Genomic DNA, 23,332 nt, shown 5'->3' with positions numbered 1-23,332 from the left:
ATGTATATTTGGCATTAACCAGTAAAGGTTACAAAAGTTCATTGTGACTGAAATAAAAGTGCTGTTACAGTTCTATAATAACACTTTTTGGATGAACGACTGTGGCAGATCTACATGTATGCTTTGTCTGATCCATACTTCCTACAATCTTAGTGGTGTAGGAATGCCCTGACAACATGTGAACCATAGAGGTCGCTGAAATATTGCTCTGCATATTTCCCCCATCATTCCATAAGGACAAACATCAAGACTACAGTCAGGTTACTATATGTACATGTACGGCGCAGCTGGGGAGGGGGGCAATGGTTGATGGTGGAAGAATCCTGAAGGGGAGAGATCAAAGGATGCCTAATCAACGGGAAGGCCCCAGCGCAGGACCTCGGGATGAGATGCAATCCCCCGAAATCTGGACGCACTTCCAGAGGTGGGACTGCCTGGAGGGAGGAACATTGGACCCAGATTGGCGCCCAGGGAGCTGGCTTTGTAGTGTTTTAAGTTTACGGAGAAGTGTAATGGATAGTAAATGGAGACACGGAGAAAGTCATCAGATTTACTGACCTGTTTATAAAATCATTCCAAATGAAAGTGTAAGTGGTCAAGGCCAACACTTGGGAATGTAAGTCAGCTTGGAGAGTTTTAATGACTTTGAAAGGCACAAGGAAAAAGAATTATGCTGTTGCTCTGTAAAGCACATTGGAGATATCTTGAAAATGGAAATACTTTGTATCTGCAGTTTTTATGGAATCTAGTACATACAGTCATAGTACACATGGCATTTAAAAGATTTAATGGGCTTTTATACTAGGAAACACAATCTGATTTATCATGCTGGATATGTACTTGTTGTAGCATTGTGTTACAGTGTGAAGGAAGAAAACATCCAGAATGGTGACTACCTGGTAAGATATAGTGGTGTTGTGTGCGGCATTTCATATGCCAACGTTCCACTCTATCTCGCGCACGCTTTTCTGGCAATGGCTTCAGACATACATAACTGTACAATGCTGTCAACTTTAAGACCTGCTTAAACTACAAGGGAAAAATCAACTCGATCCAGATAGGGATGTCTGCCAGGTTGATTAAATGTACAAAGTGCACAAGGGGAAGCTAAGGTAGAAAATCCAAGGATGCAGACACTGAAAATATAGCCTGTCCAAAGGAAGTTTAAGATTTTACTATCAACACTTCTTTTAACCTTATCCATTGCTAAGGCCAACTGTTAGACGAATCAGATTCTGTACGAGACAATTCAGATGCCCCAAGGATTGAACTGAGGACTGACTTAGACTTGACCACTGGTGAGAGTGAAAGATTTAGGGATGCAGACGCTGTTCATTATCAAAGTATAGCCTCTCCCAAGGAAGTTTGCTTTGGGCAAACAGACACAGCGTGAAGTCTATCAGCCTTCCTTAGCTTTTCCCAGTGGGGAGGTCTCAACAAGTCTGTTGATCCTTGCTTCTTTTGAAGTTTTACAATCAAAGCAACGTCTTACACTGCTTGATAGAGCTCTATACCTACATGTATCTCTATTAGTAGTGAGCAGGACTAAGTTATACATTATTGTGATTATCGGTTGGCAACGAATAGACCTTTCTAGCCCATGGGTGTATTGTTGTGGCAAGTTGAGGAAAAGGAAAATTATAGGGAATTGGATTTGTCCATGAGAGCTGCATTAGGAGGAAATTCAATTTGAGCCGTAGCTCGGAGGATCGGTTGCAGTTCCCCGCGGTTTCCTGCTATGTCCACATTCCTGCCGCAGCCCCCCCAACGCCAAAGTCAACACCGTGACATCTTGTCGGCAGCCCGTCGACGATGTTTCAGATAACCCTTTAAGATTACTACCTATTGTCATAACAACCTGCTGTCAAACCCAACAAGGGGACTGGCATGTGGCTGTCTTTCAAGACGGAGCCCAGGCTCGACAGGAGGTCCGCGCCCTTGGAGATGACCTTGCCATATATCAGTGGTACACTTCATTCACCCATAATGCAATCTGAGCAATCACAGAAGCAACTAATACTAAATCCACCTGTCCAAAGAAATGAAAGTTACACATACCAGTACATGTATAACTAATAAAATATTCTTACATCTTAAATCATATAATTTTTATCCTTTTCATTGACATCACTTTATTTCAGAGGGACCAACATCAAAGTGGTATAAAACGCTACATGTATGACTGGTATGGCATGTTTAAAATTTGGACAAACGAACTTGAAACAGGACTCTTAGCTATGTTGTATAATGTATATTTATATCTGAAGGACCTAATGGAGAAAAGATGTTCTGAGTGAAATCCGACGCCTAAGTCAGCCTTTTGAAGATTTTCCTCCAAGGAAAAATATTTTTCATTTCAGAAATTCTTCAACTACAAGAGCATACACTTTCACGTCTGAAATATGTAGATGGAAAAAGGACCAGGTCAAGACAAGGCAACTTTTACATAGTATTGTAAGAAGGTCCTTTTAGTTTACATGTATATCCTACTAAATGTTGTTAGAGTTTCACTTCCATTGTGCAGTAATGAAAATGTTCGGAAAAGTGATTAAAATCAACCTTGTAAAACTTTCCAATGCAGTATCTGCCATATCTATATGATCCTTTTGTAATAGGAAAGACAGAAGTAGATATTACTTGACAACAAATGCCAACAGGTATCCAGTGCCTGACTCCTAAAATAAAAATCTGAACATCCTGACTTTTTCTGTCAGTAACTATAAGATACTGATACCAGATTATGACAAACATAGCTACATACACATTGTGTGTGTTCTCCTAGGGTATGAGGCATGGGGAAAATAGATGGTTGGGAGCAACAATAACGTCACACACAGGTGTTTTCCTCTAGGCAGTGCCTGGTGGTACGAGGGGACCACACATCGTGGTGCGTTAGTGTAACATCGGGCGCACTGGTCAACACTGTAATTAAAAAAATGCCTTGGAACTTTTAAGTTTTGCGTGCACAGTTACATAAAACTTAATCCTTGTATCATTACTGATTAAATGCTAGGATCTCTACACAATTATCCCATAAGGTCATTTCTGTATCAAGTCTAGTGATATAGAGTCTGAGATGAAAAAATGGCTGTGAGAAAAAAGAAAAGTGTACATAAGAAGAGCATAAAACATAAGGGCTTTAAGTGTGAGAAGAAATTTTCTTCCATCGAAATAGTGTGAATTCACTCTTCAAAGGATGCAAGCCAAAATGACAAGAACTACATGTTCTATACATGTTACGTCCATCTCTAACTTAGTCTAAGGCTAAAATGTGAACTCTTGTAATTCTCCTAGGTACACGATAACTGCCACATTAAAAAGTGACTTCAAATCAAAGGGATCTACTAATGCAGCACCAGTAACCCCTGAGGTATCCACACTTTGGATATCCAGGTGTTCAGGACATTTTTGAGAGGGCCTTGAATGCTTGATAACACAGTTTCTTAAAATGTGGGGGTGTCTGGCAGAATTATGAGAGTTGATGCTACTGGTACAGACATTAAGGTGACCTATGACTCGCTGAGACAGCTGCCGTAAACAATCCCTCCATCATGAGGTAGCCTTAAGACCAGTGAGTATGGAACTCATAACACACAGCTGCTGATGACAGATGCCTTGGGTTAGAACTAAGCTTCATTTCTATTTCATAATTTGAAACTGGTGTGTGATAAACTATCTTTCCTTTCTCTAATATGATGGCAAGAGGACAAATGTAACCGTTAAGCAAACATGATATGAATAAAGTTAGGGCTTATGAACTTCATAACTTTTTAAGTTATCTATGGATAGGCAGAGGTTTGAGGTTCAGTATAAATATATGTTTTGGGGTGGTAAAAAAAAGTTACAAATAGGCTTTAAAAATGATTAAAATGGAATAACATATCAAGCTTGACAAGAACAGTACTTGACAAAACAGTTACTTTAATAGAAAAGAAACTCTTTTATAGATAGGCCTGCCAACAGTCATCTAAACCTTTCTTGTAACATACAATGTAGTCAACAGAACTTATTTTATTTTCAATTATTTCACAACTCATTTTCCTTTCGCCTATTACTGCAGTTTTCCAGACAACTGTAATGAAAATGAACGGCCAAGGAATTGATGGCAACTGTGACAAAAATTTGCCCTGAAGTTATTCCTGAGCAATATCTAGACATGTGTTTCAAATCTTTTTACATCTATTTGAAGATAAAGTTGGCATTGCTGTTCCAGTTTTAGTTAAAATAGCGGAAGAGAGTTAATCCTTCCTTTCTTTAACTAAGACCCTGCTTGACAAGACTGAAGCTATTAAAATTTGCATTTCAAGCAGTTATCAATCTTAGATGGTGTGTGGGTCTTAGATGAAGATCTGCATGGCTTCTTCTAAATGTAGCTGATTTGCTCTACAATTCCAAATTAAGCATTGCTGATTAATTCTTTGAGAAGCACAATTGATTGCGTTAATTCTACATATCATTATTTGTTATCATTGTTCATCCTTAAACAATATTGAGACATTATTCATATCGCGAAGTTGAATGCCAACACAGTTTGTCAGTGTTCACAGCACGTAAACATAAAGGAACTTGTTATCAAAGTCATATAAAAACTTATCAAATGTTTTCCCTCAAACAAGTTAATGGGCCCTACTGAATTTACATAAGCTTTTCCAGGATCCCCAAGCAGACCCTTATAGACTTCTATTTTGCTGATGAATGATGACATAAGAGGTCACCTCAAGGCTCTTGACTTAAAATGTGACAAAAGTGGACAGGTGAGGATGTAAAGACTTGGTTTCTTCATCAAAACGCCTCCAGTCTCAACACTGGCAATTAGAATACCCAGATATCCAATATCCAACATATGAAAGGACCAGGGCACAAGCTGAACATTAGCAATAACCATTGTTTTTGAGATCTCTGCAAGATAACAAGATTTGACACATTGAGACCATAAGGTTTGATAGACAGATAGTCTCAATATATCAAATCTCCTTATCTTGCCGAGATCTCAAAAACAATGGTTATTGCTGATGTTCAAATTGTGCCCCGGTTTGTGTATTTTGAGTTAGGCACTAGTGAAAGATACAAAGGCGTACAATGTAACTGGAGCAAAATTGTTTTGTGGTACATTTGTACCAAAATATCTGGCTATACATGTAGTAGAATGGGTCTATGTGAGAATGGTGTTCAACTCAAACCCTGCAGCACCAACTTGTTGTAATTACTACAGAATGTACTTTGCTCTGTTTACCAGTGTTTTTGCCATTTGTCTTTGGTTACATAAGTGGCGCAGACATGGGGAACATTCCTCCATCCAAGCACGGACCTTATGAACGAGGAGAAGCATCGATGACGACAGCCGAAGGTGACCTTCCGCGGAGGGCATGAAATCTGCAAGGGTCAGAAGAATCCAGAGCATGTGACGAACGCTGTTCAATTGACAGAACCCTCGCACCCCCGCTAGGGTCCATCCTGTGCTTTGAAATATTACCGTCCTAAAGCAGGGTTCCCCACCTGACAGCCAGGCAAATGTGCCAGCCAAATGGCCAAGCACAGAAAATTCCAGTGCCAGACGGAAGGTTTGGCCGTGTACCTGTCACAAGCGATCCGATAATGCGCAGGGCTCCAGACTAACTTTTTGACCTAGGAGCATGGCGCTCCTAACTCCTAAAACTTAGGAGCGCCAGCAAAAAGTTAGGAGCACCACTATGAAAGGTTGGGAGCACAAGCAAACGTCTGAAGCCATACAAAATATTACTCCAATACCGGTAATCAATGTTTTTGACTAGAGGTGGGTATGGCTTAAAGAATTAATTAGGGGTGTTATATATTATATATAGTTACCCAGTAACCAAACAAGAAACAAGAGAATACATGAGATCACTTTCAAGTAATACAACACTGATTCCTTACAATATATGATTTTTATAATGTTTCCTAAGTTAATACACAAAATCAGGAAGGGTAAATTAACCTTACTGCTAAAGGTGAAACTTGACTGTTACATATACAACAACAACAAACTAAAGAAGTCTACAAGAAAATCTGCAAACCAACAGAGGAGAAAGTGTAGCCAGGACTGTCAGGTACATCTTGTATTTCTTTTGTATCTCTTCTACTTTGTTAAGAACATAGCTGAAAATAGATGCACTGGAAAATTAGAGTACTTGTAGCCTGTAACATCAGTGTTAACTTATATAGAAAAATCTGTGTACAAACAATTCATATTTTCAGTTGAAAAAATGTAGCAGAAAAGACGTGTTCGAAGGGCAAATCAATCGAACTTTTCCCAACAAAGAACATCTATTTATCGGTCTTTTGAAAATAAAGACTGCAACAAAATTAATATCTGACGGAACCGTGAAAAAATCGCGACCTCCGTTCAACATTTTCTACGACTTCAGTGCCCACACAGCCCCCCTCCCCAGTTTGTCATCGTCGCATTAGCTGTTGTTTTTCCCGCATTCCACCGACAAACAAGCAAAAAAAACCTCCAAAAGAATCCTATACATGTACTTATCACCAAGGACTTTAGGCATTCGATGAGTTTTCGTCAAAGTTACACGCTTTTGAAGCGTTCCTGCGTGATTTTTCCCGCGATCACAGCGGGGATATCAGATATTCCACCAATAATGGCGGCCGGGCGAGCTACGTCACGCCAAAATGGCCAATGGGGTGCGACTCTCGCGATTCGCGAGATGTGAGTTACTGCGAGACTTGCGCGAGACTTGAGTTAGAATCAAAATGGCGGCTCGGTGAAGGCCGAAATCGGCGAATTTTGAACTTTGAGCGAAGTTTTTGGGGGAAAATAAGGGCGTTGCTCATTTTTTTATTGGCGCGCCGTGCGACCATCATTTAAAGAATAGGCGCATTATTAAAATTACGGTCGCATTGCGACCAAATCTAGTCGCAGTCACGAGCCCTGAATTATGGTAACCGATATAATCTCTGCTGTCAGCTAACTGACTGTTATCAAAATGGCAACCTTTTAACAAAAGGAAAGATGATGACAAAAATTGCCGTGTCAACCGGATAAAGATGTCATTTCTGATGGTGAAAACTGGAACAGTTATCAATCATACTGTAAATTCATTTAATATTGTGGTCTGTAATTTTAGCAGTAGTGATTAGTTCACAGCATTTAATTTTAGTGGTGGGAACACGATTCTAGCCGGCCTTGAAAAGTTATCAAATAATTGTGATGATGAAATCTTAGAAATTGAATAGTGACCACTAGAGTTGCTAAATCAAGGTACTGTTAACAAATCAAGAATTACAGTATACACTTTAAACACAACTCTGAATAAGACGAGATTTATGTAATTATATCATATTCTTCAGGTTTTGAAGGATCAAGGTATAAAACACATAGAAGGATGAGGAAAAAAAACTATCTTTCAGCTACCGTTTGTGAGGAATGTTGTATATTGGAGCCGTAGCAATAGCAATTCATCTCTTTCAGTACTACTATATGAATACTTTCTAAATTCACGCCCACTGCATTTGTAGACCCCGCCGCCTCGGAAAAATCAGACATTCAAGGTCTGCCAAAACTTGTGGGAGTCGCAGTTATTTGCTGTAGCCTCTATTTGTCGGAAAAGGTTAGAGCTGGACCTCTAGACTGCAACAACCTTGCTGTGTAATATCCTAGTGACATCACAGAAATAGGGGCCTGGAAGTTTCAGCTATAGCAAATACCAGGAGTGTTTTTGATTTTCTTTTTTTTCACAAGGTTAGCCTAGATTAGGGGACCTGGTGTTGTTTTGACACCTTTTGATATTTCAGCCCTTTTACAAAAGTATGAAGGAATTTCAGGATACCTCCTACATGTACAACTAATAATCGCCGCCTGTTATACATTAGTAGAAACTTGTTACCAGGTTCAGAGAAAAGGACGGAGAGTGGTACGTCTCCAGTTAACGGTGTTTGACAACGCTAATGGTATAAAGCAGCAGTAGGGTCGGTACAGGGAGGGAGAATTCCTCCGCTGTGATAAGGTTACCTATCTTCATAAAGTCAATGTCAAGTCCGATTGGAAGTTCACTGTGTCATCATTTGAGAAGGCCCAGGTTTGGGGAAGTTGTGAGGGGTGTTTGTGTTCCACACAGGTGTAACCTTGGAGCCATGATACGGCATGCGCTCAGGAAATATGTGCAATTTTAGGATGGATGTCAATCAACAGTTGCTCTGTTTTGGCCATACAAGCTTCAGTTGTACAATCTACATTGTACAGGTATGTTAACACTTAGTCTATCACATTAATAAGAACAGAGATAGAAAAAAACTGATGCCAAGTTTTGGAGAAAAATACAATCACATAAAAAAGCTACTAACTGCTATGGAATTTGAATAATCATGAAGTTTCTTTAGAATTGAAGAAAAACTATTATTGCCCATCAATAAAAGTTCATTTATTCTACACTTGTCAGAATTTGTCAGTTACAACAATACAAGAAAATCTTAAAGATGTAGCTGGTATATAGAGAACTGTAAGGTATTTGCCAACTCCTAATAGGGGAAATGTTCAATTAGATATTAAAGATTTGCCCTAAACATTTGCCCTAAAATGAAAGAATGGCTTGAGTCTAGAATCAAAATTCAAAAAACACAAATCTTTCTGGGACAATACAACCATTCAATTCCTTCTAAAAATACAAGATCAGCTCATATTACAGAATTGTTTATACCAATTATTGTTCTTCCCAATCATTTCTTTGATGTCTGATACACAAGAGGAGATTATCTTCACCAGCAGACCGTGTCCAGTAATTTCTCTTGACAACAGCATTATTACTGGCAAGCGATACCCCAACATTACCAGGACCTGTTGAACTGGTGGGGTAACACCACCACCGATCAATCAATCAAATCTGTGTCCTGATCGGCCTACCAGAACTACTGTTTAATCTACAATAAAATCCATGAAATAAAATCATGACAACCAATAGGTAGGGATAATCTAAAGTTATATTATACACAAGACACTGATGAAGGTTACTAATAGACATCCAGGTAATAAAATAAATTTTGAAAGCAATTGTCATTCAAGGGACTGGCTAAATTTTCGAAAAAATATCCAATTGCTTGAGTAACTATTACCTTGTGTTAGTTATACATGTAGGAGACATACATTGTATTATAATATAAGGGACTCAAGTATTACAAACTGGATATTGAGAACGATACTTTGATGCAGAAGGGATTTCATGACTCGCTTATAGAATGGTGCAATGGCCGAAAGGGTAGAGTGTTCGCTTTGCATTCGGTAGGTCATGAGTTCCATCTCTAGCCGAGTCATGCCAAAGACTTTAAAGATGGCACCTAGCACTCGGTACTAATGAGGAACAATATGGGAGTTGAACACACATCACAACAAGCGGACTTGCCCCCTGCTGTAGCGCCTTGCACAAATGTGTGGCCCAAGGGCTACAGAAATGCAGATGGGCGCCACTATGAAGCATCTGTTACAGATGTACAGGCAACTGTAACATGGCCGCAGGGTTCCCCAACAACCAGGACACAGGGCATGGGAAAGGTCTCTGAAGTCTTTTGTTACTGTAGTAATTATGAGATGAATCTTCTTCTTTGATGACATGACAGTTGGTGAATGAAGGGTCATCAGGACAGGTGTTTGGACATGACAGATTATTGTGAACTCTGTCACCTGCATGTAATCATCAATACAAACCAATTAACCCTGAAGGGATGGGACACACACCTGTGCTAAGTAAACGTCTGTATATCATGCCACCTGCACATAAGAAAAGCTTTCTATTTTGCTCTTTTCTTTGTCCACAAGAAAGAAAATGACTTAGAGAGAAAACTTTATTCATAGGAAGGTACAAAGGAGAGTCTGTGTTTTTTTATAGGTCAAAGGATCATGCATTGTGTTTTTTTGTCCCTCTGTGGTTTTAACTTATATCCTGTGGAAATTTAACTAGAACAGTTTTTGTGTAGGTTTACATGTAAATCCATTGTACATTTGCTTTCTCATAGATCTCAAGAATGATACAAGCCTATATCTTCACTTTTTGGTCATGACGTTCCTTACAATTTTGAGTCAAAACCTTTGGATGAAACAGAGAGGAAGTTTCAAGACTTAGCCGTTTCACCATCTGAAAGACATGCCATACCCTCCTACATGTATCAAAACAAGCAAAGACTGAACCACATGTTACCAGGAAGGATGTTTCAACTGTATGCTTCTTCAAACTGTGATCACTAACACAAAGACTTGGACTTACACAGATATTTGACTGGACGTCACCAGTCTTTCTCAATGAACTACACAAACACAGATGGACTCTCAAGCTAAGACTCACTTGTTTATTAGAGCGGTGTTGCCATGGCAACATCAACAAAACACCCTCACGTGTGGTCCAAGACGAGTCCATGGCCAAAGCTTCTTTTCAAACTTTCAAAATAAAAGCAGTGCCTCCCCATACCTTCAATTTGCCATCTAAGTTTATGTAACAAAGTCACAACAAAAAAGCTGCTTAAAAGAGTTAACACTTCGAAACAAACTTCAGGACTGTAAGTATGATGATAAGACAAGTCAACGGTTAAATGTGTATGGTTAGGAAACCTTACCACAATCTCTAACCACTCTGTACCGAACCTGACAGACCATAAAGAAGATAGCTTTCATCCACCTTGTAAAGGAAAGAGCAAAAATATATAAGACAACCATCTCACTAATCACTTATGCTTGTCAGACAACCCCCCCCCCCCAGTATTCTGTGGTAGAGGATTCTTTTCAAACTTTCAGAATGAGAGCAATGCTTCCTCATACCTTAATTTTGTAATCAAAGTTTCAGCAACAAAGTCGCAAAACAAAAATTGATTTTTGTGGAAAAGGTTTTAAGTTAGAGAAGATAAGCTTTTATCCATCTTGTAAAGAAAAGTGCAACAATACAAAAGACATCCATCCCATTAATCACTTAGCTTGTCAGCCCCCCCCCCCCCCGCGTTCTGAGGTTGATTGTGATTTGACCAGTCATCCCTTTTTGCTCCAAAATTCCGAGGTCTACAATCACCTCCAGGAGGGAAGATAGCGGAAAGAAGTGTCCGAGGAATGTCGCTCGGAGATGCTTGTACCAGGCTGCAGTCTCTAGTTGGCCTTGTTAGGTTTTGATGAACTGCGACAGCTGTTTTCTGAACATACATTTACTACAAAGATATTTAGATGGCTTGCCATTGTTAACCTTCTCCCTGCTGCCTAACACTGCAACCAATGGAAATGTGGAGCCAGAAGGCTACCTCAGTGGGCAGAAGGTTAAACACTTCTTACATGATACTGCCATACAAAGCATGCTAGTACAAAAAGTTAAATGTTGCAGTGACAACTCTGTGGTAAGCTTAGTTTGCAGGGCTCGAAATACTGGGTGCATGTGCACCCAGGTGCACCCAAATTGGAGCTGTGCACCCAATTATTTTCTGTGGGTGCACAGGGTGCACCCAAATGTTTTCTTAGGTTTATGTATGTAAATATATCAAAGTATATATTATATAACATATTCTTGACATCTAAGTGTTAGAAAGATAATAGAAATGTCTGTCATGGTACTTGTTTAAGAATTTGATAGCTTATATTTATTATGACTAAGTTTTATCATTAGGTTATTACTTAAATTTAAGTGGTGCACCCAAAATTTTTTTGGTGCACCCAATTTTTTAAGCTGGGTGCACCAATGCACCTAATCCCAAAAATGAATTTCGAGCCCTGGTTTGGGTTGTTTAAGGTGTTATGGGACATGACAAATGATTATAATTATAGTTCCATTCAGGCCAATACTGTAAATTCATCTATGTTTGCTGGGACTTCCTTTTGTTGTAGGAGGTCTTTGCTATTTTGAGTTTGCAGAACTTGTTCTGTAGTTCCCACAGGATGAGGAACAACAGACGATAAACCGGAGAGTGAGTGAGTGTGTGTGAGTTGAAACAAAAAGCATATTTAAGTTAGGGAGGTCACTAGTAAAAATCTTTCTTGTTGTTCCATTCAGGACAATACTGTAAATCAACTTTTGTTTGGAAGGGCTTCCTTTTGCTTGTACTTGTAGGAGGCTATTGCAATTGGTTGAAACAATACATAGGTACAAGAGGCAGACAACAAAACACATATAAGCAGTAGAGAGGTCACTACGAAAAAAGCAACCCCTTGACTATTTCAAGACCTACAGTACATCTGTACACCAACAGCTTCTGACAATCTTAATGAGAACACTGAGCCACATGACCCAAAACCAAGCAGATCTAGTTTGCTCTCTTGATCATCTACGTTCTCAGTCTGCTGCATCCATGACTTGCAGCTGTTGTCATGATATCATCAGGAAAGCCCCACCCATGAACTGATAGTCGAGGTGTCAGTCAGTGTATCTCGAACAATGATTGGTTAATCCAATTTCAAGATTGGAAAGAATAGGGGCAAGGTTTCCCCCACCAGCCCACAAATCCTATTACCATTTTGAGGTCCTAATGCGCCCATGGGGAGGATGGGGGTAGAGGCATCTGGGGGCCAGGTTTTCTATCAGTGGGAGCCACAGGGAGGGATGGTACCTATCATCACTTCTCAATAAAGGAGCAGGTGACTTTGGGATGGTCAGCAAGATGAGCATACTGTAAATGCAGAAATGTTCGCAGTGGTTTTATGTTTGTGGATTTCGCGGTGGCCACTTCACCGCAAACTTAAAACCAGCGCAAACATTTTTCCATTATAGTTTTTGACTAGTCTATGGCACTACCGCGAGCTTAGAACCACCATGAGCACTCAATTTCCCCGCTACTGCGAAAGTTAATTCATGCGCACTTAAATGCATTTACAGTACTTCAGGTTTGATAACGAAGAACACTTATGAGAACAAGACACTGTTGGCATATTCTATTGATAATTTCGAACAAAAGAAGAAAAATTATCATACACTATATATCAACTTCCAACTAAGAACTGAAGATTTAACCCCCCTCCCCCCCAAAAAAAGATTTGTACAATTTGAATCCAGGAGATTCTATTGTTAGAGCTTTGTTGATTGAATTTACAACAGCTACCTTGGCAACCAGGACTACTGATAATGAACTTTGACAGAAACAAAGAAAGGGGCTTAGAGAGCTGGAACTGGGTGGGTGGCTTGGACCGCATCAAATCTATGGAAGGTCTTATTAAAAACAGAACATGGCTGACACCATGACCCATCCCTGATCTGACTCATACCGCCAGCTTTAAGAAGCTGTATGGGTCAAGCCTGGGGCTCGCCATCCGAAAATTATGTTGTGTCTCAGGCAGTGGGCCAGGGAGACACACACCTAGGCTGTATATATCAATGGCAAGGCCACTAAAGTCCAGCTGCACATCTATTTGTAAGACATAATGTGATTGTGTTGCTACTGGGTGGCATGTGAGGGCTAAGCTATTCTTGGACTTCCACCTTGTGTCTTAGACATGGTGAGAGATATGCCTTTAGTAGATATATACACATCATCAGAGTGTAGAAGTTCTACCTTGGATGGTATACTCAGAAATATCACTGGCTCTTATTAGTCTTAAGGGGTCAAAGGCTCACATATGAAACATGCTGCTACAAACAAGAGAAGGCATACAATGTAGCTAACTACCTAGCTCATTCAAGTGCTGCAACATCCAAGTGTACGATTGAAAAAAAGTTTTCCAACCCATCAAAAAGAGCATAAAAAGCATAGAATAACAAACATAAAGGGTACTTGAGAAAGCGGAGTGTCAAAAACCGAAGTGGCATAGATGACACAACAGTTGCCATAAACATCTAAAATGTTAAAACCCATAAATATTCTGCCCCCCCTCCCTTCTGCACCATTCCCAAAGCCTGTTATCACAATTTTTGTTGAAGATAGTCACTAAAATTGTGAATCAAGAACTGCTGATAATACCTTTGCCATCTGGACCAACTCATCATGGGATACTCCATCCATAAGCACCCAAACAAGCTGCCAATAGGTGGAAAAATTGTCCACTCTTCACTATGAGTATGACAAACTTTCAATTTCCTTATTATAATAAAGCTCCAAATGGGGAAGATCGAATAAAGCTCAGATTACAGGGAGTATGTGGCTCCAGCATCTTTTCTGAAGATGTGGCGTAAGTGTATGCTGTTGGCTTGAGGTTGTCCTTTCCCATGTGCTCTTTTCAATTTCCTTATCATAACTTCTTCTGAAACCTTACCTTTGCTATTTGAACTGACTCATACTGTGATACTCCATTCCAAAGTGTTCAAACAAGCTGCCAGGAGGTAGAAAAACTCTTTACATTGTACCCCCTAAGATAAATCTACAGTTTCATAAAACTTATTCTGAAAGCTTACCTCTGCGGGCTTCCTCTTCCAGTTCGTCCCAGTCCTTCCCGCTTTCCTCGTCACTGCCCAGATCTTCCTCCGACCAGTCCTCGCTGGCTTCGCTGTCCTCCGAGTACTCGCTGTCCGACTCCTCGTCCTCCTCGAACTCACTCCCGGACACCTCATACTCCTCATCACCCTCGTCATCATCATCGTCACCTTCAGACTGGAACAATGTGTACAACAGAGTTAGGGAACTGTTACATCCTCATCATCATCATCATCATCACCTTTAGACTGGACCAATGTACAACAGAGTTAGGGAACTGTTACAGATCAAACTAGGGCTGTCTCCAGCTTTAAATTTTTGTCCACTCTACTCATTGTTTTAGTTTTCATTGTTAAATCTAAGACTTAGGAATATACATTGTCAGCAATTTTTGCATTTTTTTCAGAGGACAGTTTGATATTTTTTTCGTCCCAACAATTTCTCTTCTGACACAAGTACAGCTCTGAGACCTTCAACAGAACATTGAATGCACTGGATGTTTGCAAAGGGACAACTCCCTAACTGTGTGGGCCATAAATTTGTGAGGATGCCCCCTTGCTCTTACAAAAGGTACTGCACAAGGTACTGTACAGCAGATACAACTTACTCTCTATCAACCTACAGTAGTATTCCCATAATGCAACAATCTAAATACGCTTTTGCTTAGAAAGTTACTAGTACCCAACAATTATCCAGTTGACACTAGTATAGTTAGCCAGAAAAAAACATCCTATTCTAGCTATGGTTTGCTCCCTATCACTTCCTTTCCAACAAGTCTGCTACTCTTCACCATTTAACAGATTAGTATTGGAATATTCACGTGAAACATAAGCGATCTGTAATGGCATGGTAACAGGGATGAACAGAAATTCAAAGAGATAGTCCACACGCGAAACAAATCATGTTGTAAGGGCCAACACTATTCAGGTGGGAACCAAACAGAGGAGCTAACTGGAACTAGAATAGGATGGCTACTGTAATAAGAGCGACATGTTATTCTTACATCACTTTCAGGTTCCAAGAATGACCAGCCACCATTTTCAAAGAAGCCCTCTGGATCGTCGTTGATGGTCTTCATGATCTTTGTCCAGTTCAAGGATTGCACACCCTCTGTATACTTGATATCACATGAGCTGTGGGGAAGGAACAGTGATGTGTACATGTAGTTAACTGATTCATGAACAACAAATGAAGCTTGATGCAATAATTGATGTTCTTCAAGACCTTTGATGAAGAAAAACATTAATCAATGTGAAAAATGTAATACTTTAGCCCTTTGTGTGTTAAGTAAGTAAATTCATATTTAGAGGTGCATATCAATATCTTAAGCAATCTCAGAATGTAGGAGAAATACAGCTCACAAGCAACTTGAGATTGACTTAAATAATGGGAAAATTGTAGCTTGAACAAGAAAGTATGTGTGTGTTTGTATGCATGCACCATCTAGTGATTTACAGGAATACATGTACTGCACAAGGTACTCAAACAAGGTCGAATCAATGAGGTATAATGTGAAAATTGTAGCTTGAACAAAAAAGTTGACAGGAAATAAGACACAATGATTGAATAAAATGTGTCTTTCCAAATTTATGACCACCACACCCCTGTGCAACCTGTTGTGGTCCCATTCTTACTTGAGCCACTCCTTGACTTGGTCCAATGATTGCATGGGGACTGAGTTGACCATCTCGACTTTGCGGCTGTAGTCTTTGAAGATGAAGACCATGTCAAAGTTCTTCAGGTGGAAACTGACACGCTCGAAGTGGATAAGCTCGATCTCGTCCAGCGAAATGCAAAAGACAGGCTGGAAAGAAGTTAAACACAGTTTTAAAACATACAGACCTACAGGGGCTTGGTATACACAATGCAACCCTATTCCTTTTTGGCTAACGTTGCATTTCCAAACTGGGGCCCTGATGGGCTGTTTGTGGATACAGAAAATTAATGTATACGTAAAAATATATACAAATAATGCCCATGACTGTTCTCTTTATGTCATGTGTAGTTTGGTGTCCTTTTTATCATACTTTTTGTTCCAGAAAGCTGCCTGGCTGGGCCCCGGTTTGGAAATGTGACATAGGCCTTTAATACTTCTGCATCCAAAGAGGCAGTTTTTGCACTGACTATTCAGGGCAATATTAACTTTCAGCCCTATTTGAGGTTGTTTGTAAATCAGTTTAAGCTTTTTATTCAATTTCACGACTTGAAGATTTTTTTGACAAATAATGTGAAGTTTTTGTCCGTCCCACCAAGCAACCTTTTGTGCTAGAGCAGAACGATGGTCCCTCAGATATCATTTCCCTTCAGAAATCTGGGTTAGAAAAGACAAGCAAGAGAAGAGACGTACCCACTCCACCAGGCTGACCATACAGCTGCTGGTTGGTTGCAGCAGGACCGTGCTACGGTTGGGCACGCCGAAGAACCCAAGCTCCCTGAACGGCACCTCAAACTCAAGCTCCTCCTTGGTGATGGACTCCACCTTCTCAATAAACGTCTTGAAGGCAGTCTTTAACTTGTGTCGGAGCTCTCGCTCAGCCTATACACAGCAACAGAATTGTCAATTTTCTAAATTGTCCTAGTGAGAATGCATTTACTTAGTTAGTTAGTTAGTTGTTGATGTACAGGGTTTTACCGTACTGTTGGGGTTATACCGCCCCTTTTGGAGTGACAAAACCTCTCGGACTAGTATTGAGTAATTGAGTAAGTTTATCAGAATTTTAACACAAACTGCCTCCCCACACCATGGTCATCATCTTACTCCATACTGGACTGGACTTTGAAACTTTATTCCTAGTTTCAATTATTCCCCCAATGTTTTCAATTACGAAAATCTAGTGGGACACTTCTTACCTTTATCTCTAGAATAACTACCCTCTACAGTTTATCTGTGACTGTTGCAAAGTAATTAATCTGCTCTGCATGTAGAGGTTGTCACTCGTGTACATACCCGAGTTATTGGTGTTCATCAGATTCTGATATACTAGATTCAGTACAAATTCTCTTCTGTTGTTTCCAAATGCCCTTATCATAGTAGTAAAGAAGAATGTCAAGTTTGCAGATAACATACAGAATGTGGTATGAAAATAAATGTCCTGCTCTGCATAGAGATTGTCCCCGTTGTTTACATTCTGGTGCCTGTAAGAAAATAACTGACCTGTTCTGCATACAGGTCGTCCCTGTCGTGCATGTTCTGGTGCCTGCCCAGGTCAGTGGTGATCTCTCCCACCTCTGTGTAGAACTGCACGTCCCTGTGTCGTTTCTTTCCAAACATGATGGCGTGCTGTGTGGAGAAACAGACATTAAGTTATCTTCTGTCTTTTAAAGATTCTACTACATCCAAAGTATGCAATATTGGCAGATATCTTTACCTTATCTGTATATAAGGGTGTGGAGTATAAGACTTACAAAAAATTAAATCAGCAACATTTTATGACATATTTACAACAATGTCGTAGCAGGGAAAGGTTTGTGGTGTGAGGGTTTCCAGTTGATACAACTGTAGCAAAGCAATGTAAGATGGAGCTCTCACCATGGAAACTGCCAACATAAAACTACCACAGAAATTTCGAGATTTACAGTATGTAATAGAACATTAGGAGAACCATCATCCCTCAGCACATGAATAAGTAACATGTGACATGTCCGTACCTTGAGGTGGAAGTGTAGACAGATGATCATCTCCCCGTCACACGGCTGGAAGATGGCGTGTTTGATGTTGTTGTACAGGATGTCTACCTTGTCTCCTCGCACAGAGGTAAACCTGAAACCTGGAGTTAACAACAGGCAGAATCATTTATTATGTTCAATGTACAAGGAAAATTGAAGAGTGAATGGCAGATGATTCCCCAAGATTCCCTTCAAAAACAGGATCAAATTTGGACCCAGGCCAAACCCAATTCCAATCCTGCCAGTTTCCAGTTACACCACTTCTCCTCACATCTTCTCACTTGACAACAGACTGAATACAATAACCTTCATTTTCACAGGGGTGACAGAAACCTTTCCCTGAGCAACATACCTAAGGTCAACATACTAAGATCAAGGAATGAATAAGGACCCTACCATTGACATGTGCCTCTAGCGAGCCCTGTATCCTCTTCTGTACGATGTTGGGTCTGATGTACAGGTCCTTCAGCTTGGGGTTGCTCTTGTTGTTGTTTACAACCAGGTTGTCCTGCTTTACTATGCCCTGTAAAACAACACAGCTCACTGTCATTGGAAGTCTCACAACATATAAACATGGAACCAATAGGCAGTCCTGTGTCTTTGAACATATTCAAAGCACTAGCTAGACATTGAACAGGTGTACTTTGGGATATTTGTAAAGAATCCATTTACATCCACCACTCAACGGTGGATGGTATAAACTTCCCGTTACTTATGACCAACCACGGTCATACATCTGGAAGGTCACATGATTTAGTTGTTTGGCCATTTGAATTCTTAGAAGACTGCAATAGGTAAAAAAATAAATTTGCACCTGGTCCAGAATAAATTTCAACACAGATGGATGCAAATCACATAATGTGTGTACTATTACACTGACATCTTCTTTGATGGTCAGAAAAATTGAGTTGTTTGTCAGGCTCGGCAGACAATCAAAGAACTACATCTGCAGAGCAACCTTTTTGTATCTAGCAAAAAGGTACAAACAAAGAGATCCAGGCAACAAGGAACAATTCTTGAGGTCTTGTAAGATCTGCATAATACACTGTGATGATCAAGCACAGAAAACTTGACAACATATTCTTTTCTGTGGAATTGAAAAAAACTTTGTTGAGGCTGCAATGAAAGACCAACTTCCTACTTAAGATATCTCCCAGGGACAAATTGATTACCAAGAAGGAGTTTTCTTACTGACCTCCTTTTCCTTTTCTTCAGCCTCCCTCGTCTTAAACTTCTTCTGAACATCCTTGATGATGCGGAAGGCAGTGTTGAGGTTGTTGGCTGGCACCACACTGGTGTTAGTGTTCTTCTGATTGGACGCTCGGTACGTCCTACATGACAACATGGAAAGAGCTGTCAATCACTAGCCTGGAATCCATCCTATTCTAGCTCCAGTTTGTTCAAATGATTGCTTCAGAATAGCCTTCCTCATGTCCCTATTGAAACATTTGGTGCTACCGGTAGCTACATGTCCTGCATTATTTCAGGATTAAAACATTTCTCAGAAGAAGCGTAACTGAGGTTAAACTTTTGAAAGCTTGTTTGAACCCCATTACTATGTCATTACAACGACTAAGTGACTCGGAGCTAATCGTGTCATCGTCTCACCTAAATTTAATGAGATTATTCAAATGCTGACTGTTTCTCTATCAACAGTTGCCAGAATGTTTTTGCTGAGAATTGATCAAGGATTGTTGTTGAAAGAAAACAAGGAAGACATGTAATGGAGGTTGGACTTCCCAATCCTTGTTCAAACTCTATTACCATGCTGTTACCCAGGACTTTGTGACTTGGTGCCAATCAGCTCTTTCCCGATATGTTAGGCAAATTTTCAGATGCCAATTGTTTCTCTATTAACTGTTGCCTAGACTATTCCATAGAAAAGCGATCAAAGGAATGAACGGAGCTAGAATAGGATAAATACCAGGTTTGTCAATGACGTCAAGAGCTGACAAACTTTGAACTTTTGTCGAAGCTGTTTTCTTACTAACGTTACCTACTATGTTGTTGTTGAAAGAACACAAGCATTTCTATGCTTCACTCTGAAGTTTGACAAGTCTGCAGTCAAAGTTACATCAACATTCGATAACAGTGGAAAATGAAGGAAAATTGCGAGGCTGGAAACACAAGGAAAAGAAGTGGAAAGGAAAATGGAATAACACACAGGTTCAAAAGGCTACTCACAACTCCTTCAGATAATGCCTAAACAAACACATAACACACATGTGACAAAGAGTAGAAATAAGTCATAGAGAGACTGCATTGCAAGACCACGCCTAACCTGTTATGCCAAAAGGGTCAGACCCATTTGGCATGGTCAGTTTGGCTGGGCTTCAACCAAACTGTTACATTATCACAATATGATTCAGATCTTTAGAATACACCAATTAGATTTTTTAGGCATTTTTTCTACCGAATACATATGGCAAATGACCAACACACTGTTTCTACAACACAATAGACTGCTGCTATAGCTTTGAAAGCCTTTGTCAAGAGGGAAAAGCAAAACATTTGATGGACATGCAGCCACTTTCTTATTGGTGGAACAGCTAATTGCCATGCTATCATTGGCTGAACTGCTAATTGTGATAGACAGCATATAACAATGTTCTCTGTACTCACAGTTCCTTGACAAATGTTGCCTCTGGATTCGGAAACACGTTTCCTTCGTTTCGCCCCAGAGCACTGTTAGCACAGGATGGGAAAGAAATTAGATTAAATTCCTAATATAATATTACAAAACTGCAGAACTGCCTCTTGGGTGAATGGTACAATTATAACAAAGAACATTGACTACCAAAGACATATTGGTTTGTCTTACCTTCCAGGACAGAAGAAGTTGATACGTAGATATGTGTAGTCGCCTTCAACACTCATACTGATGTTCTGTACGGGGAGGAAAAGAGCACATAAAAATACAAATATCTGATTTCATCAAAATGTATTTAGTACTTGCATCAATTGACGTGCTAGGCACAGATATCAGGGCATTTTTCATTAATTGCAACAACCCGTTTGAAACGTAAAGAGAACTGTGTAAGACAGTACAGCCTTGCTTACCTTGATGGTAGAGATGTGGTATGGAGTGGGGACACCGAACACAGGCAAGATGACAGTTTCGTACTTCTTGTCCACAAATATCCTCAAGTCCCTCACATCCGGCTCCTTGGGGACCTGACTGACTGTCTTGTATGCGACATTGGACTTTCGAACCCTGGACAGATTAAAAACACATACTTTGCATTTCTATTGCTGGAAAGACTAGTTATGTCATAGGAAGAACAGACAAGGTTTATTTTATCAGAGCAATCATTTTACATTTTGTTGTGTTGGTAAGGACCCTAGTTGATAAAAGCTAGCTAATAGAAGCCTTTTTAGTTTAGTAGTAGCTCTTCAACTTAACAACACTTGAGTCCAAAAAAAAAAAAAGTTTTCAACCATACTGTTAATCGTGCAACGCAGCTACAAGATAAGCAAATATATGCCATAGATTATGAAACCAAATATCCGGATACGTATACTAATGTCATAGAATACCAATGTCAATTCCAAGATCAAAGAAAATTTGAAAAAAACAAAGATGAAGATCTATTATAGTGTGTTCAGTCATTTGTTTAACCTTCCTGACCTCTTAGATTTCATAATGAAGGCAATTCTTTTTCTTTGAGGGCCGGGTTCTTTTTTTTTATTTGCATGCTAACATCAGTTTTGGGGATTCCCAGAGGATGTCATCCATATAATCCAATCAACATGGCCTTATTTTTTGTAAGAAAATTTATCTTGAAAACCGTACTTCTGTTTGACAGTGTCTCCTTTCCTCTTGGACAGTCTGAGCCTGGCCTCCTCGTTAATCTTCTGAGCCAGCTCCGTCTGGTGTTCCTTACGCTTCTCCTCGGCAGTCTTCTCATCCTGGCCACAAGATAAAGAAACACCACAAGACATTTTAGCGACACAGAGTATCCTAGATGAAAGTGCAAGAAGTTAGTGAAAAAACATAGGTCCTGTGTACCAATATGGTTCCTAGTCTGCGTAATATACAGGATTGGAAGGGAAAATCTCTTTGGAAAATTCAATGTGCTTTCAGTAAAAATTTAGACAGAAACCTGCATTTTTGTCCTGCTTGAACCAAACAAATTTTTTTCATGTACCATAAATGTTGTAATTTTTGTGGTGGTTAAATGTTTGCAGTTTTTCTCATTGACCGCCTCACCACGAACTTAGATCACTGCGAAAACGCTTGTTCTGTCTTCCGCCCACCTCTCCTGTTGTTTTGACCGACACTTCTACCAGTTAGTCCAATCGTTCTCGGAAAGAGCGAGAGATTGTGTAACACAGACTAGGAACACTGGTACATCCCTACCCTGCCCCTCTCCCCCAGACCCAGTGTGTTGAGTCCCTGTACAGCACGGTAAGTGTGAGGGTCATACCCTCAGCTTGTTGGGCAGGACTGTGGTCTTCTTCCCTCTCCCCAGCAGGAGATCCTCCTGCTCTTCCCCACCTTTGCCATGCTTGCTCTTAAAAGAAGCACAGTCATTTTTCATTCATGATCACTGTACACATGCGCCACCATTGTTTCGTTTGTACAGCATTTTGTTGAAACAGCTTTATTGTTCAATATCAAATCAGTGGCCAATCAATGACTTGCAACCGCCAAGATTTCTACAACATATAACTCGATGAATGGATTTATGATATATGGTATGTGGGAAGGTCTTGGGAAGACAAGGGTCAAGCTTCATTTTGGGCCTTCTGATGACTTTCCTTAGAACCACAATGGAACTGTTTTTCATACATCATATCGCATAGGGAACTGTATATATATTAGTCTGGAGGCATGCAAATATTCTTTCCTTCCTTGAATGGTTTAGGAAGGTAAACATACATTGTATATAGGTAGCAAAGACATTTTTAAACCATAATACATGTGTGTATACATGGCAGATAAAGTTCCTTCATTCCAATATAAAACCTCACAAAGACTGTTAAAAATCAGCAGAACAGCACAACAAACTGCCAATGACTTAGCACTGTACCTTACTCCTAAATCTGAATCCCTCCCTATATTTCTATGTAGCCATTTTCCTCCCATGTTATGAAATGTAGCAGAAACCCATCACACAAATAACGTTACAAACCCAACCCTGCACTGGAAATTTGGAAAATCTAATAGGCTGCAAGTAAAATGTCCCCACAACTTTTAAAATTCTAACAGAAACAAAGATATAATGATCTAAATGAAAGCATCCTAGATGGAAACTTAACACTGATGAGCCTTTGATAAGACTTTTCAAATTCCCAGTCTCCTTTTCCAAATTCTAAGTGAGCCTTCTGTACT

General features: G+C 39.9%; 1 protein-coding gene across 2 annotated transcripts in view; it reads right to left on the bottom strand.

Annotated features, from left to right (window-relative positions):
• The window catches only part of LOC118416987 (FACT complex subunit SPT16-like), a 52,659-nt gene that overhangs the window by 16,082 nt on the left and 13,245 nt on the right, over positions 1–23,332 (bottom strand). Inside the window, exons 14-26 of one of the 2 annotated variants that reach the window (XM_035822289.1) lie at positions 22,425–22,511; positions 21,791–21,906; positions 21,058–21,211; positions 20,819–20,883; positions 20,620–20,682; positions 19,193–19,328; positions 18,394–18,520; positions 17,980–18,098; positions 17,486–17,611; positions 16,679–16,867; positions 15,966–16,135; positions 15,335–15,464; positions 14,313–14,508 (exon numbers count right to left, since the gene is read on the bottom strand). In XM_035822289.1, coding sequence (XP_035678182.1) covers positions 14,313–14,508; positions 15,335–15,464; positions 15,966–16,135; positions 16,679–16,867; positions 17,486–17,611; positions 17,980–18,098; positions 18,394–18,520; positions 19,193–19,328; positions 20,620–20,682; positions 20,819–20,883; positions 21,058–21,211; positions 21,791–21,906; positions 22,425–22,511 — 1,678 coding nt within the window. The remainder of the gene's footprint in view (positions 1–14,312; positions 14,509–15,334; positions 15,465–15,965; positions 16,136–16,678; positions 16,868–17,485; positions 17,612–17,979; positions 18,099–18,393; positions 18,521–19,192; positions 19,329–20,619; positions 20,683–20,818; positions 20,884–21,057; positions 21,212–21,790; positions 21,907–22,424; positions 22,512–23,332) is intronic. The other variant, XM_035822290.1, reaches the window with a different exon arrangement.

Source organism: Branchiostoma floridae, chromosome 6 (assembly GCF_000003815.2).
Source record: "Branchiostoma floridae strain S238N-H82 chromosome 6, Bfl_VNyyK, whole genome shotgun sequence".
NCBI lineage: Eukaryota > Metazoa > Chordata > Leptocardii > Amphioxiformes > Branchiostomatidae > Branchiostoma > Branchiostoma floridae.
Note: the sequence above shows the minus strand (reverse complement) of the source record. Positions and strands in the feature narration are given on the sequence as shown.